Genomic DNA, 17357 nt, shown 5'->3' with positions numbered 1-17357 from the left:
TTTGCCCCGTCGTTAATTAGTGCAGAAGAAAATGACCTTTTTGAATTGTCAGAGCTGGTGCCACCTTCAAGTAAGGAATTGGAGGACATTTTTTTTATGATGCTATTTGTAGATCTATTTGAAGTATCTATTTTATTACAAGATACATTTGTATGTATTAGGGCCATTTTAGACCTTAGAAATTCGAGATATTTACAATGACAATAGGAACTTTTCACAGAAGTAAGGAAATATAGTGATAATGAGCAAGATCACCTGCTTATCTGTTTGTGAAACTTGTGTCTTTTGGGGTGTTTCGAGTCTACATGTGATACAGGTAAGGGAAAAGCAAGTGTGATCTTGCATTAAACCTGCAGTCTATCTGGAAGGACAACAGGGGGCAACTGACTGCAAAGAAAAAGGAAGTAAAGAAGTCTATAGGAAAACTGTCCTCTTGCGAGCTTAGTAAGCACTTAACCTGATGAGTTTATATTCTCAGTCATCACCACCGTAATGATGATTGTCTACATTATGGTCACTATTAGAGTAAAAAAACAAAAAGTAGAGTGTTCATTAGGAACTTCTAATTGGCCAGCTGTGACACTGTGAGTGGGCACACCCGGATGTCCTTATTCATCTGCATTACAAAGACAATAACAGTAAAGAACTTCACTGACCAGTCCTGGGTCATTTTGCAGTGAGAACGTTCATCTTCAGTCCTTGGTTAAACAGTACTAAGCACTCCTCATTTCTTTATTCTTTGCCTACGAGAAGACTTTCTTTTAATTTGTGATTCTGAGCAGTAGCTCTGCAGGCTTTCTGAAGGCCTTTCAAAGGTTTTCTTTGGACAACGGCAGCCTTTTCACTATTTTCTTAGTCCATCTTTGTTCATGACCATTTTAAGATGATTAATGAAGGCTGGTTTTGACAATGGCACGCTTAAGAGAGAAAAACAAGGAGAAAGGGCTGAGATGAAAAATTACACATATAATTGTATGGAAAAATCAATGGCAACAGGTTTTATTGAATCCAGATTTTAATATTTTGGTTCAAATCATCATCAGTATGTCTGTGGAGGTCAGGAGGGTGGGCAACAGCCATCTCTAAAACACAGTGGAGGCTCTGTCATGTTTGCTGCTGCTGGCTGCATTTCAGCCAGTTGTGTTGGGGATCTTGTCAAAGTCGATATGAACAAAGTACCATCAGATTTTCACACAGCATGCAATTTTCAGATATGGAAAACAGCTGATTGGCAATGGCTTCATTTTTCAGCATGACAATTAAAGTGGTCTTGAAACACTTTCATGTCATGGAATTACTGACAGAGAGTGCAATCAACATTATTGGTAGAAAATGGAACAAAAGCCGGCCAACATTCAAGCAAGACATTAAGACTATCCTTCAACAAGCTTGGAGAACTACTCCTGAAGACTGCTTAAAGAAATTTCAAGAAAACTCGTCTAAAGACTTGAAGATATTTAATCGCGTATAGAGAGAAGGACAGTTGGCAACACATCAGCAAGTAATAACTCACTTCAAGTCTGCCACTTCAGGTCACAGTTGGTTCATTTTAATGGAAAGTCTTAGTGGGAAAACATACAGGCATGCAGACGTCTGCATGGACCCATGGGCATGAAAACATACAGTGCCAAAGCCAAATGCCCATGAAACCAAAGTTAGTGTGCAAATCCAAAGGTTAATAATCATCTGAAAAGTACGACCTCACGGCTAAAGCACAGGCAGATCCCATAATTACAATTATGCATTTCTTTAAATCCATATGTTACTAAAAAGTCTTTTTGGGGGCAGATAAGTTTTAGCTTCATTATTTCAGGTGCAATCAGTGTTAAACAGTACAGTATAAAATATAAGGTCATGTTTTTAATCAGCTTACAGAAATAAGCATTTGCCTGGAGGCTAATCAGGGGAAGCCAGAGAGTTTTACAGTGTTTTAAAGACAGCATAAATTATGGAGATGCAAAGTACAGTAAGGTGCGAACCCCCTTCATAACCATAAAAACACCAGGTTAGAGAGAAGTTACAGCTAACTCCAAAGACTGCTGCAAGGCCTGCAAAGCCAGGAATTATGCAAATGACTGGAGTTCACTGGAAGAGTTTAAATTTTGTTGGTGATCAACACCAACATGTTTTTATTTTCCCAAAGATAAACGCCCTGATGACCTCAACAGTTCAGACTGTGTCACAGGTGCTGGGGAGTTCACCTGACCTTCTGTTCTGTTCTGTAAAAACAATAGTCTCATTAATAAGCAATAACAATGAATCTGCTGAGGCCACAGCCTGAGCTCAACCTGCAGAAGGCATGCTACCAGGGAAAACACTGTACTTGTACAAGATGTGCTTCTACAGTGTTTTAGAGAAGATCCAGGTGAGTCTAGAGTTTCCCAAGGATCCAACTAAAATTCCAAAAATACCCCAGGATTAGAAGTGTACCTGCAGAGTTTTTAAAAAGGCTTTTACCCGAGAAAACTGACCGCCGCAGCTGCTTGACTGCGTGAACAAGAAGCATCTCTTGTCTGCTGCTCTTTAAATTTCTGATGCACTAAGACGGAGTGAACTTGAGGTTCTTAAATTGAACAGTAAAGTTGCATCATCCATTCATAAGAACCTTACAGTTCACTTTATAAATGCCCTCAGGAGAAGGCGGCCTTCAGGATAAAGTCTTTTCTGTTTCCAATGATAAAAAAATGTTTTGACTGAACTGGCAGCGTGACTGTGAAAAGTAATCCCCAAAACTAATTGAAAAGTGACATCAAACCAGCATTTCTCTGTATGCATGCTGTTATGCTTGTCTACAAAATAAATGAATTAGAAACACTGGCATACAAAATCAAAGTATCAAAGTCTCTGGTGTTCAACGACTTTGACTATGAGTCACAGAAATAGAAGCAATAAAAGGAATGACCATTCCTTAAGAACAGCGAATGACTGTGTAAGTCTCTTTTGCTCTTTATTTTTTATCTCTTTGGTGAGAAGCCAAAGAGACATTTAGCGGTCTTAACACACACTCACGCACACACGAAGGCACGTGCGTGTGCTCACACATGCACCGTCTCACAGGAAAATAATTATTTTCCCTCTTAGTTCACCACTCTGAGCCAAACACCTCCAACTCTGATTTGTGTCAGAGCAGCAGCAGCGGAAAAAGGACACGAACTGTCTCCCTCTCCTACTCTCTTGGGCATTAATGACAGTGACAGTCGTGTCTGTTAGACAGGGGAGAGAAGGAGGTGGAGAAAATCCTCTGTTCACTTGCACAGCAGCAGGAGAGGTGGAACGGAGGCAGAGACGCAGGTGTCAGGCCCTGGGTTGGTGGGTTGGTGGGTACTTACTGCCTTTTTCTTTGCATTTAGTTTATCTTAATAAGGCAATGTGAAACACGAACAAGATGCGAGGATCATAATTATAAACTTGTTTTAAGTTATGGAAAATGGGATTAAGTATGGGATTAAGTATGTAAAAGAACCAATATCTCAATGCAATGTTTGTTTTTTTGTGAAAAATGAGCTAATTTGTTCTCTGTGGACTACACAGAGTTAGTCCTTTGAATAAACAGGAAAGATTTCCAGAGGAAAGCACTCTGCCTGTAGGTTTAAACACTTCTGCACTGGCTTTGTGTTCCAGACCTGGGCTGGGGTTGAATAATCGATTTAGCTTTGATAGGTTTCTAACTGAGTGAACTGACCCAGAGGTGTCTACATGGCATCCAAAACATGAGCTAGTCAAATTTTCTAAATACTAATGAGAAAAAGTTCTTTGGTGCTTCCTTTATTACATCGTTTATTTATTACATTTATTACATCAGGATACACCAGACCATCCTTTTTAAAAAAGGACAGGAGATCATCCCATAATTACTTTGTAAACCTACACAGTTTTTTTTAGTGTTTTTGTATTAATCACATGGTGTTTACATGTAATGAAATGTAAATATAAACTTAAATGGCCAAAACTCATAATCATAATCATAAATAATAAGTAACATAAGTGATGCAGATCATGTAAATATTAATATTGTCTTTTCAATTTTGGACAATAATATACAACGTGCTGTGAACCCTTAAAAGAAGTATCTGTTTCTCCTTGTATATATAAACATAATGCTGCTGTAATACAATGTAATTCTTATGAAACTGTTGCCTGAAAATGGAAAAATATATCTGAAAAAAACTGCAAAAAGTTATAATAACATGATCAAAGCAAATTTTCAGATGTTGAATTAAAAGACAAGAGTCGACATTGTGTTTTATTTAACAGACACTGACACTACAAAGCCAGTTTGCCTTAGTTGTGTTTAAGGTTGTTTTATCGTTAGTTTAATTTAACTGTTGTCAGACACTGAAAGCCTTAATAAAGGTTAGAGTTATGTTGGATCATCCATCCAGTTTGATGAAAAACTATGATGGCACGGGATTACAAACTTATCTCAGTGTGGCAAACATTTAATCTCCCTTTGTGAGTCATATGCATTCCCCTTTCCAACCTTCATGATTAAGTGCTATATGACGTACATGAGGGCATTTAGATCCTCTAACCACTGTTTGATTTTAAACTACCAGCACAAGTGTGAGGAGCCACATTAACAATTAACTGACACCAAGACACAGACTGAGGGGAAGGACTTGACTATTTATTCACGTGAGGTGATCAGGGAAGTGGAACTAGCTGGTGACACAAGTGAAAGCAATTACACAGGTGAAGACAGTCAGTCAAAATCAGACAGGGGAGAAAGCACTACTGAAACAAGAGACTAGCAAATAACCAATAAAATAAAACAGGAAATGAGTAACAGCCATAACTGAAACAAGGAAATGCAGAAACAAGTACTGAGATGTAAACCAAGTAGGTTTGAAAATATATATATCTTTGACCCCGACCTCTTAGCATTAGGCACATTTCTAGGTTTAATAGTCCTAAAACTGTCCGTTCTCTTCCCCCCTGGTCTCCTTTTATCAAATGTACATGTCCTTATGCCCCTGTCTTAATCCTGGTTACTTTTCTGGCATAAATCTTTCTGGCATTGCACAGATGACATACTTTATATGCAATACATTGCATTACATGTATTACTACTGTAATATGCAGAGGAACTGGCATCATTCCTAATTCAATCTTCAACTAAACTCTCCCCAGGAGTTTTAAAATCTTTTAAAGTGAAGTAATTCTGTGGTTGACATCATTTCAGTTGGTACCTATTCTCTCTACAGAGGGACAGGGAAGTGACTAATTCCTTGTTTCTCCTGTTCACACACAAAGACTGTGCAGTGTGCATATACATCTATAAGCATTATCCATGTAAACCTTGAGCTGCAGTCTTCCCAGCTGTAGGGCTTCTCTCAGATGTTGGAATTACAGAAATGTAGAAGCACAGCAAGGGATTAGTGGAAATGAAACCACATGGGATTTCTTGTATAAGTATACACAGTGAGGAGTTTTTCAGTGCTGCTTGAAATATAGTTTTTTTGTCTTTTGCAGTGTTCTTGAAGAAATATTTTCTTGTCTCAGGTTGGAGGAATGGTTTAAAATGAGCAGACTGGATGTCTATCTGTCTGTATTTGAAAGATCCAGCTGACGCATCAATCATGGCTACATCTAGTGTCGAGTCATATAACCGGGCTGGACTCCAGCTTCACGTGTTTGCCTGGCTATCTAGCTAATATTAAAAGGCTGTCTGCTAGGCATGTTTTTTGAATGTGCAAAAATGTCAGGGTATAGATGAATGTCTGAACATTGTTGTTGCAAGAAGAGCAGAAAAGGTTGTTGATGGGTTTGTCTATTGAATTATTTACTAAAGCTTCAACACTGTGTCCAGTGCCTTTTCACAGCTTTCTAAACTTACAGCAGTTAGTTTCAAGAATTTGGCTGCAAATTCTTCATTAACAAAAGACGACATCACCTGTTTTTTGGTGTATCGAGCTGTGGAAGTAGTGGCTCCTAAAAAAGCTACAAAACTGTGGTGCAAAAAAGGTGTTTTTTTTCTCATGGAAGTCTTCTTTACCTTACAATATAAAAGGAACATGAAACAATTTTTCTGATGATTTGGCACTATATAAGTAAAATTGAGTATCATGTTGTATTGACTGAAAGGAAGTTACTGTGTCTAGACTTGGAGATGATAAACTCACTGTTTATTTTATCTCCCTTTTAGCCGTTTTCCATATATTATATTTCTTGAGTACCTGCCGTGGATTTTCAGGAGATCTGAAGCACTATTTCCAAAGGATGCGGCATTTCACAAAACAGAAAAAGCACAGGATTTGAAATTAAACCTTCACTTGAAGTGTTTGTCAGGGGGATTTTGATTGCACTACTACCCAAAGAATAATGAATACGTATACACTGAAAAGCGCACTGGGCACCAAATAGTCACATAGATCCAGCTGCATGTGTGTCATTGTATAATGGATCATCAGTAGAGGAAAGACAGGATATTTGCATGAAACCATTGTACCACCTACATAGTACTGAATTCACAAGTATGCCTATGGGGGAAGAAAAAGGTGTATTTAAAGTGCAAGGACATCTCTATCCAAATGCTGGGTGACATTCACAAGATTTGCAGCCATAATGTTGTGTGGAACCAGCAGTTTCCTCTGTTTACTCTCATATATTTAAAGGTGACACGTGTAGCATTGTCTCACCAATGCATCACTGTCAAAAGGCGGCAATATTTTCCCCTTAGATGCTATATTTCTTTATCTAGCATTCTGCTATGAAGGTTCTTATACAAGCAGGGGTATATTTGTGTGATAAATGCTTGGCAACAGTGATCTAACTCATAAGCTCTGATTAAAATTATATCATCTATCTATGCTACACTAGGTTTATTTTTGATGGTTCCTAAAGCATTTTTTCCAACTAGATAAACAGCAGTTTGCTCAACTGATCTAAGACATTTTTAATGAGGACCTGAAGAGAAGAGCCAACGACTAAAGGCACGTACAATTTTGTCTGCAGAGAACAGGTGAAATGCTTATACTATGAGAGAAGAGTATTGATTGCAGGTCTTAGGTTGCACTCTTCAGTTTTAGCTCTGGCACTACTGACATTCAGTGAAAATGGGGAGGGGGGGAAAGCTGTTAATCACTCCCAAGTAGAGCAGGGCGATATGGCCAAAAATATTTATCACGATATATATTTGAAAATTTGCGATAACGATATAACTGACGATATAATTGATGCGAGACAAAATACAACTCCACAACATTACTAGTGCAAAAAGACAACCTTCCATTTATTTTCACTTAAACAAGAAGCTGGTTTTTATGTACATTAAAGCTTTATAAAAATGTAACAGTGCAAATGCAAATTCCTTGCTGAAAGTTTAACCAAAAGGCATTTCCAGTAGAAATGGGCTGACATATCCTGAGCATAACCATGTATAATATCCACTGAAGTTAAAAAGAGGTGCTTTGCAACATTAAACTGCAGTGTGCAGTACACATTTTTCGGACCATAAGGTGCACAGGATTATAAGGCACATTAAGCGAAACAAAGCAGTCAGATAAATCAAACTTTATTAAACTCATTCTTCTTGCTTCCTCCACTTCTGTAACATTGATTCATTAATGTTGAATTCTCTGGCAGCGGCTCTATTCCCATGTTGTTGCAGTATATTAATAACTAACCTCGTATTGTGGATGGATTATCTCAGTTGTTCTCCTGACTGAAGTTTGGTCCGTTTACAGCATCCTGCCATGCGATTGCATTTGTCTCTAACCATGAGGAACCTTCACATTAACTTTTATAAGTGGAAAAGTGTTAGTGTTCGTCCTCCAGCTTCACTGCTTATGTTATGCTAACATAGCTGTGTCGCTAGCGATCACGTAGCACATCATTATATACCAGCTAGCCCAACTTCAGTAACCCTACAAACGTCACTGCTGTTTAGTTTCCTGTCTTCATTTATGTTGGAAGTGATAGCAGAGCTGTACGTTTGATTTTTTTTCAGAAATCTCTCAGTCAGAACATGCAATATCATGCTTAGGTAACTAGCGAAACTAGCGAGCTAACTTCCGCTAGCTTCCTGCTAACTTCTAACTCCGTTAAATGTAATAACTTTTGCTTTCATGGATGCCTGGAAGTTAAACTTTATAGTTACACCTGGTAAAGCAGCAATGCTGATCGTTTTATTAAAGATGAAAGAATTTAGACAGTTTTTAACTCTTAGTGATGCTGCAGTGTTCGTTTGATCTGAAGTATACGGAGCTTAGGACCCAGATTACTCCCAGATTTAAGGGCATCTTAGTCCGACAAATACGACAATAACAACGGCCGCTTGCATGTTCTGCAAAAAAATGTGCTTTGTTGTGTATCTGACGGACAAACACCAAACCAGTTCCACATCACTGAAGTTGCACCATTTTTACAAACCAATTCTGGTTCATCTGTTTCACTCAACGACCGGCCATGTGCGTATGAAAACAAAGGCACTGCGCATGCGCGTTTTACTCCCATTCTATCGCGATATTTCATTTTCCTGTCGTTGCCTAACATTATACCGGTATTATCGTGAACGGTATAATATGGCCCAGCCCTACTCCCAAGGGAGACAGTAAAGGCATACCTCGAACATGATGACCAGCAGCTCCATCAAACGCATATTCCTTTCTCCCGTGCTCACTGTATGTTTATTCATACACAATCACATGGCTTAAAGTCATGTGTGTCATTTGTCAGCATTGAGCATTCCCTGGAGAAGGCCTTCAAATAAACAGTCACACATAGCACATGACTGGATGCATGTAAATCCGGTTGGAACAATGAATATTTTATGTTTTCATTTGGGTCCGTTCTTCCGTTGGGACTAATTTATAAATCAGTTGGTTTAATGGCTTTGGTTTTCTTTTTGGTGCCTTGTGGCAGTGCATGGGTTAAGGGTTTTTATTAAAGTCTCTTGGGAATTTGTGTGTAATGAAAGTTAGGGTGCAAATCCAGCCAGCATAGCAAAGATCTTGCTTTATTGGAATCCATCAGTCTTCCTCTGTCCTCAAAATAATGCACATTTTGAGCGGACATGCTGTTTTCTCGAAGAGGCAATAGAGCATAGTGTGCCAGAAATCACTGGGCCTATTTTGCGTGTGTCAGTCAATTGAAGATTTAGAAAAGCTTCTTATTTTGTAACAAATATGCTGTTTTCCCCCCTCAGAGTCAAAACGATTCCATCTCTGACTTACAATGAAAGGAGGCTACGCTGTGCGATACTATTTGTTTCGGATGTGAGAAATTTTGGTTAGTGTTTTGAGTTTCAAAATGTAATTTGACCTTTTGTTGTGTGGGTATCAACAATGTAAAATCTGAATGTCTGTATTGAGAAATTGGTTTTCGGTTCTGCAAACTGGCTATGTTTGTTGTTTTTGCAGCCAGGAACACTGAAATTTACACAGATCTACATTAGAATGCAACTAGATCTGGTTTTTTGACCAGCCAAAACAGAGCATATTTGGACTGGAAATTGCAAAAGGAAACAACAGCCATATGGGTACAATGCAAACTTTCTTCAGTCTTCCTTATTTATTAGTTTTGTTTCCTTAGACTGTTAAAACACTGGATTTTTACTCACCAAAAGTACAGCACAAATTTCCTACCATATTATTATTTGTCAGAAAACCTCATTAAAATGGTCCAAAAGGAATCAACAGCACAGCACACACAGTGGAAACTACAGGCAATGACAGCAACCTGCAGTTGCAAGGTGGTTTTAAGTGCAGCTCAGTATACCTCAGGATATTCTATTTCAGGTTAGCCACTGTTAACAACTGCTCACTAACCAGCCACAGAATAGACACTTTTCTCTACCTCAATCCTTGGTGTTCATACTTTGTTTAAATGCAATGTTCTGCTGTCGGAGCTTTCTTCTTGGGATTCATGTGGACCCACCATCTACGAGCATAGCCCTGCATGGCAACTGCACTCATCAATGGCAACAGTCTCTAACTAGGAGGAAAACACACCTTACATCACACAAAAAACTTCTCAAGAGTGCCTAAAGTTACAAGAAGATGGGCCGAACCGTAGAAATTACAAACTCCCCAGATGCCAGTCTGATTGAATGAGCCATAGTAAACTCCCACAGTCCAAACCCTCCTAGCTTACCCAAGGGATCCACTACAAACACCCATAACCACCATGGATTAAACCGATGAGATGTAAAGTGTCAATTTGTGACTTTTGTTTAAATAGAGTTAGACATGGGAAGGATTCTAATCTCAATTAACTAGAGGCAAAAAAGCAAATCAGCTTATTTCCCCAAATTTCCTCAAACTAATGTCCTAAAGGCTTCAGATTAAAGGGAAATGCATTAGCCATGGCATGCAACAGTCAACACTTTTGACATTTGCATGCCCTTGCAGACTGTTTTAGAAATTTAAGCTGTCACAAGCAAGTATGAAGGACTTCAAGGTACGTGTCCTTCAAGCTGAGGCAAAGAGTCCAACGTGTAAATGCTTTTTACATTTATATAACAGTAGCTCCTTATTTAAATCTTTCATCCAGTACGTTAGATTTTGATTCCAAAAATGGCAACATATAGGATAATATTTAACCCAGTAAAGTTTAAAGCACAAACCCCCCCCCAGAACCCTATTGATATAAGAGCAGGCAGATGAAACACACACATACACTAAAGGATTCTCACACACGCATTTTCATTACCAGGGGAACCATACAATACAGAGGAGTTGATTAGGATTGCCAACAAAAGGACAGTAGGCTCTGGCTGCCTCTCTGAATTCATTGTCATTAGCAGTGGAACACCAAGCCCTTTTCAAACTCATTAGTTGATAAAACAACCCTCTGATTTCCCATTAAAAAACCCATTCGTCCTCCCTCACTGGCGATGCTCTCCCTCTACTGCATCCCTGAATTTCCACACCTTCCAAACCACTCCTGAGGATAGCAGCCCTTATGCAAACTTTCAGTGAGTTCCTGCTAGATTTAGTATGCAAGTGACATGTTATCACAAATCAAACTCCAACAATCTTAATGTCAATTTAAGATTTTGCATCTGTAACATTTGTAATAATTCTTTATTCAGAACCTTTTTTAAATTTCTTTCCACTTGGGGTTTCAGAGCTGATGGCTGCTATTAAATGAATGCAATAGAAAAGTAATTGTGTGTGATTCAGCTATTCTGTGACTGATTTCTTTGACTACATTGTCCCTCCACCCCCCAAAACGAATCATTTGAATACCAAGGTTAAAGAGAAGCAGAATCATTTCTGTTTTCCTGGCAGAATAACAATTTATTTAATTTATTTAAATTTAGACAAAAGGAAATACATATTTGTGCTTTGTGCAGTATAATGAACAGCTTTGTTATATACACTTTTATACACCATTATATATAATCTCTTGTTACAGATACTTAAACTGAATGATCATCACGTACTGAATAGTCAGAAATATCAAAGACCCCCTTCCCCTCCCCGCCCGTACTGTTTGCACCGATTTGTTAAAGTTGTTTAAAAAAAATATTTTCAAAAACATTCATTCAAAGCTGGGTAGTGTCAAAATTCAAGTCAGAATGTCTTGTTCAGCCAGGACCAACTTCGCTGAAATCATTTATCCATCTTTTGAAGCAAAGGTCATGAACCCAAAAGTACCGTTAGTGTCTCGTCTCTGCTGTAATCCAGGCAAATCAATCCAAGACGGAAATGCACACAACAGCCAGAAACCACGCAGCATAATCTAGTTTCTCTCGACTGCTCTATGTCCAAGATCCTGAAGACGCACCTGAGCACAACATTTTTATTTTTAGCAGTGGTTCTGAGAAGCAGATGTGCCTTTTGACACGGTTCCTCACTGTAATGTAGATTGACAGGCAGTTTTGGTTTCGAGAAAACAAACAAACAAACAAACAACAACATCCCAGACTGGCAGAGTGTTTTACAAATTTGCATGGATGTCTTCATGTCGCAGCACTTTATAGGTGACCCAGTAGAAGATGTTAAATATGAGAAAGCTCAGGGGGAAAACGGCTCTGGATATGGTGTCAATTCGTTTGGCTCGGTCCACGAAACGCTTGTGAAGCACTTCTCCATCAAACATGGTAATTGGAGGTGGTGGTGGGGTGAACACGCTGGCTCCTTCCACAGCAGTGCCATCCTTGGTCTGCAGGCAGTGACCCAGGCCATAACCCCGGAAGTAAAAACCGCGGCTCTCCCTCACCAGTTCCTCCTCCTGTGGAGTCAAGCAGGGAAAAACAGATTGGCCTCTCGCTGTCAACATGGATTAGCATACAGCTTTCCACATTTCCGCTCAGTGGCTTATTCTTAAATGCGTCTGTGGTGTAGTAGCACAAAAGGGCGGCGCAGTGTAAGAATGAGATCACCCAAACAACAAATAGCAAAAAGAAAAAAAGAAAAAGTTGTGTTTTCTAAAATGTTCTGTCAAATTCCTGACATTTGTTTTTTTTTTTAATAAAATAGCTTAAACAGAAGGGAAAAAAAATGATTGAAAACCTTGAGATTGAAAACGGTGATGATTTGTCACCAAGTGTATTAGAGATGGCACGATACCACTTTTTTATGTCCGATACCGATACCGATATCATAAATTTGGATATCTGCCGATACCGATATGAATCCGATATAGTGTTTTTTAATCAACAAAACTGTTTTTTAAAATATCTTGCTGCATTTTGCAAGTCTGCAAGTTCATACTCAAGTTTAAAACAACAACTACACTAAAGCTATTCTGTTATACCTGTATACAAAAAAAATATTTCATAGTTCAGCAATACTGATCAATCTAATAAACTTAGACCTACACCATCCTCCCTATTCTGGTATTTTAAAGAGTACTTAGCGTAAATATTAAGCAACCTAACTAATAGGGTTCCAACTCCCAGCAACAACAAAAATAAAAAAATAAAAAAATAGGGAACCACCCCTCACGCTCCACCTCATGATGCTTAATCGACGTAATCAACCTTAATTTGATGAAGTGTGAAAAAAAATGCACAGAAATCAATTATTTTTCAGGAAATATTAAATAGATTCAACATCTTTCTTCAACAAAATTGCAGACTGCACAGATGGTACCTTCCCAAAGGAAAAAGTACTATAGCTTAGTAGGGTGTATATATTAGACTTAATAGTCACTATATACAGTAATTGACTTTATTCATTTTACATCAAATTAAAACTTTGGGTGTCAAATAATTATTTATTAAAAGCTCGACATTTTAAATGAGAATAAGAAAGAAAAGTATGTCTTTGTGCCCCCTTTTCCCTGTTAATGCCCTATCGGCCCCCCTGGTTAAACTTTGCTAGATCCGCCCCTGCACAGTTACCAGCGTCAGCTACGTAGAAAAAGATCCTGGTGTAGAAAGTAATATTAAATAAATTCTAACAACAGCTTATCAAGCTTAAACGTGCTGCTGTTGTTCAGCCGCTGGTTTCCTCTTTCTGGTGCAAAGTGGGCCAAAAACAAACAAGAGAGACGTACTCGCGACAGAAAAGCCGATCAGCTGATCATTAAGCAGTTTCACGATTGAAGTAGCAGCCGGAGAGCGAGAGGCAGTCGCTTGTTAAGCTTAATGCAGGAATGCTTTACATTCAGAGATGGACTTACACACTTGCTTTACTTCTCTCGGGGATAACTTTGTCGGAGATGAAATGCCGGGTTGCTAGCGAAGCTCCACATGCTATCCAGACCACCGACAGGTCCCGCATGCCACAGCCGCTCTATCACGTGATGCATACTGCTCCAAGTGCTAACGTTCTGAGGTGAGTTACGGCGTGTTGCAAGTTTTGTGAGGTGCTTTCGTGATATTTAATGGATCGGATTACATTTTTTATTTTTCTCCGATATCCGATCCAGTAATTTAGGTCAGTATCGGACCGATACCGATACGTAATATCGGATCGGTCCATCTCTAAAGTGTATAACACCAGCCTAAGTTTAGAAGAATTACATTTAAGAGAAACAGAAGTCAAAACTCAAGCAAACTTACAATACATACATAAAACTGTATTGAAAAGCAACATTGTTACATTAGATTCAGAGCTGAAAAAACATCAACATCTGTTTCGCTTAAAACTAAATAAGTAGTGATTTTTCAAAAACTAGAAAAATTCAGCAATCATCTGAAAGCACAAATAAACTGTTAAACTGTAGCAGTTTACTTTGTAGTGCTGCATGCTTCTGCTGCCACCGTTATATCAGCATCAGCATAGGTAGCAGACAGTCAGTAGAGATAACTGCTAGCAATATGAAACGGGCAGGTGCAAAGTCCAACTCCTTTCAACTCTGAGGTGAGCTACCAATGGGAGCAAAGAACACCGGTACCTGAAGGCTTTTACACACCAAGTGCACTGTGAAAAAAACGACACAAAATTCTTCGGGCTTCTTCAGATGTGACCTCGTAGTGTAACGTATATAAACACAGCAAGTGTTCCATCGTAGCGGAAAACGTAGACCGCAAAAAAGTCTGCATCAAGTGATCGTAAGCTGGTCCTGGTTTTTTTTTTTAAAACAACGAAAGGAAGAAATGGAGATTCTGGGTTCATCCCAGTCTCAAGAGAAGGGTTTGATCCAGAGTTGAAGCTGTATCATGTTTCACACATATTTCAGGAAGTCAGTGGGGCAGAATTGGGAACATCTGAGGAGGCAGAGAAACGATACCAAAGAGCTAATTGACCCGGATCAGCGTCTGGCTGTGGGTTGGAGGTAAACCAGTATTATTTCAGTATTTCCGTATCATCATATATTCAATATCAGTGTATGTTTTAAGCTCCAAGTGCAATTGCTGCCAAATGCAGTGGTTAAACTGGTCAGATCGGTTTATTTTCATGAAATGAAAAGAAAAAAAAATCAAGCTTGATCTGAAAAAATAAATGTTGCAAATTTGTCCAGTGAAATTATGCATCTGGTGTGTGAGAGCTGTAACATGTGACCACTTGCACAGTTAGAGTCTACTGTAGGGTGATAGACTGAGCCCACAATACTGCCAGAAATATGATATTTTCATATTAAATCATGCATTTGGATTTGATGATGATACTGGGAACAGAGAGAAGAGCTTGGGTCCATAGGCTGACTATCAAAAATGTGACTTCTTCCAGATTATCCTAAGAGCTTCAAAATTTGCCTGCCGTATCCCTGAAGATGTTGAGTTTAAAGTAGATTAAAAGTATCTGTAACAATCTACTTCATTCAAACAACCAAAGAAGTGAAAATGAGGGCATCTTCTTTTTGCCACTCTGAAAATAATAACCCCCATCTATCCCCTTTTCAAAGTTACAGAATGACAGACCTTTCAGAATGTTAATAAAATGGCTCAAAATATTAATAAAGTCATGATCTGGCATTATGCTTTGATGAATGGCTATGCACTTTTTTTTTAAACAGTTATTGAGACACTGTTCCCGCCCTTTGAAGAGAATATTAATAGACATGCAGCTTAACTCTGACAGCCCTCTGACACTTTGAGAGATTCACTTTAGCAGGGGAAAGTGAAGATGTGGGATCTAAATTGGATGATTAGTAGTCAGTGTGAAGGGCCCTGAAAGCTCTGATCCCCGTGTCCCGCCTCTCTCTGTTTCTCTCTCACTGACCCCGGCAGCTCTCTGGTTCTCTGCTGAATGTCGTTTCTCAGTACTGTACAGATTTGGCAGAAAGATACTAAGAGTGCACATCTAAGTATACTAACTTACTGTAAACTTACACCTTGCGACCAACTTTCTGCTACTGCACTGGTAAACTGCACTATGCAACAGGTGGATAGGGAATACACTGCTCTTCTAGCACAGCTTAATTATCCCTCTGCCACCTTAAACGATACAGAACATCATGTGCTAAAGTCTAATGGTGCATTTCTCTAAAGATAATAGGCGCTCATCTCTGCCCTGTACTCTCCGCAGCAGCTATACTGGCATAACTTCAACTGAACCCGCTCTGATTACCACATTGTGCTCTGTGGAGAGTAAAGTTATTGTCTAAAAACACAAATGATCAGAACAGGCGAGCTATTTTTTTTTCCTGCTTTAGTAAAATTTCATGTGTTTCATGATCTTTAATTACATCGGTTAGTCATTTTACCCGTGAATAACTATGCTTACTCACTGGTACAGAATTAGTTAGATCATTAACATCATTGAATATAAAATGTGCATCTGAGTAAGGACTAATCTTTCAAACTATTACAATGGAAATACATTTTCAGTGTTATATGTCATCACTGAGCTGGGATTGGACAAGCGAAAGAAAATGGATGAGTCAATGGATGGACTGTATCACTGAAAGAAGAGTGTCCAGAAAATATGTAGGACACAGCTGAAAGGTTACAATGACAGGCAGTGATTGTTCTGCCACTGCACCAGAAACAGATGATTCTGTAGTAAACAAACAATAAAAATAAAAATAAATCACTGGGGGGTTCAGAATTTTTGAAAACCACTATCAGTGAACCAAATAAAACATGAGAAGAAACAACGCTTAAAAACAAAATCCAGGGTATGTCCAAATGTACACGGGTACTTTTGAAAATGAAGCTTTTTTTCTATGCGTTTGGGCCTTTAGGGCAGGGATAGCTCAGTAGGTAGAGTGGTGGCCCCATGATCGAAAGGTCGGTGGTTCGACTCCACTGAACGGCTACCCTGAGGTACCCCTGAGCAAGGTACCGTCCCTACACACTGCTCCCCGGGTGCTGCATTGGTGGCTGCCCACTGCTTCACTGGGTGAATGGGTTAAATGCAGAAGAACTATTTCCCTATGGGGACTAACACGCACACTTTACTTTACACTTTATTACACTTTCGTCCACACGTAAATGGCGTTTTGAGATTTTTAAAAACTCCTGCCAGGACGGAGAGTTTCGAAAACTCACGCAACGTCAAAGGTGTGCGCCTTTTTTGACGTCATCCTGTGCGCCACATAATTGTGTACACGAGATAAATTTCTACAATAGACTACATACTGTTGCTGTTTGTCTTACTATATGCAGCTTTTACACGCTTACATATACACACGCAGTTACTGTCTCTCCATTTAGAAAAGACCAAAGACTGCTTCTATGCTTCATGTGTTTACTCTTTCCCGTCCAGGCTTCTAGACTTCTGATTGGCCAAGATTTCTACATGGTTAGGATTATGTCGGCACCTGTTGCTTTAGCCCCAGACAGACCACCACCTGACCAAGACCAGACCAAGCTCAATCAAAACTGAAATGAGGCAAAGTGAATAACTGCATTGTGGTCTGACAAATAAAGTCGAATATTCTCTGGACATCATGAAGCCGTGGTTTCAGCTTGTTATCAATACACAATTCAAAAGTTTACATCTGTTACTGTACTGGGGTCCATATCTAATAGCTTCCTCCTCTGTGAAGGCACTATTAATGCGGAATCATATTGAATG

At 39.0% G+C, this 17357-nt stretch overlaps 1 protein-coding gene across 2 annotated transcripts in view; it reads right to left on the bottom strand.

Moving 5' to 3' along the window:
• Positions 1-11883: 11883 nt before the first annotated feature.
• The window catches only part of glra4a (glycine receptor, alpha 4a), a 47938-nt gene continuing 42464 nt past the window's right edge, over positions 11884-17357 (bottom strand). For both annotated transcript variants that reach the window (XM_085373399.1, XM_085373406.1), the window contains one exon: positions 11884-12177. In XM_085373399.1, the coding sequence (XP_085229525.1) occupies positions 11884-12177 (294 nt within the window). The remainder of the gene's footprint in view (positions 12178-17357) is intronic.

This window comes from Diplotaxodon limnothrissa, linkage group LG2, assembly GCF_057381915.1.
Source record: "Diplotaxodon limnothrissa isolate DT_005_m linkage group LG2, D_limnothrissa_male_GT1.1, whole genome shotgun sequence".
NCBI lineage: Eukaryota > Metazoa > Chordata > Actinopteri > Cichliformes > Cichlidae > Diplotaxodon > Diplotaxodon limnothrissa.
The sequence above is the reverse complement of the archived record's forward strand: the minus strand, read 5'-3'. Positions and strand labels throughout refer to the sequence as shown.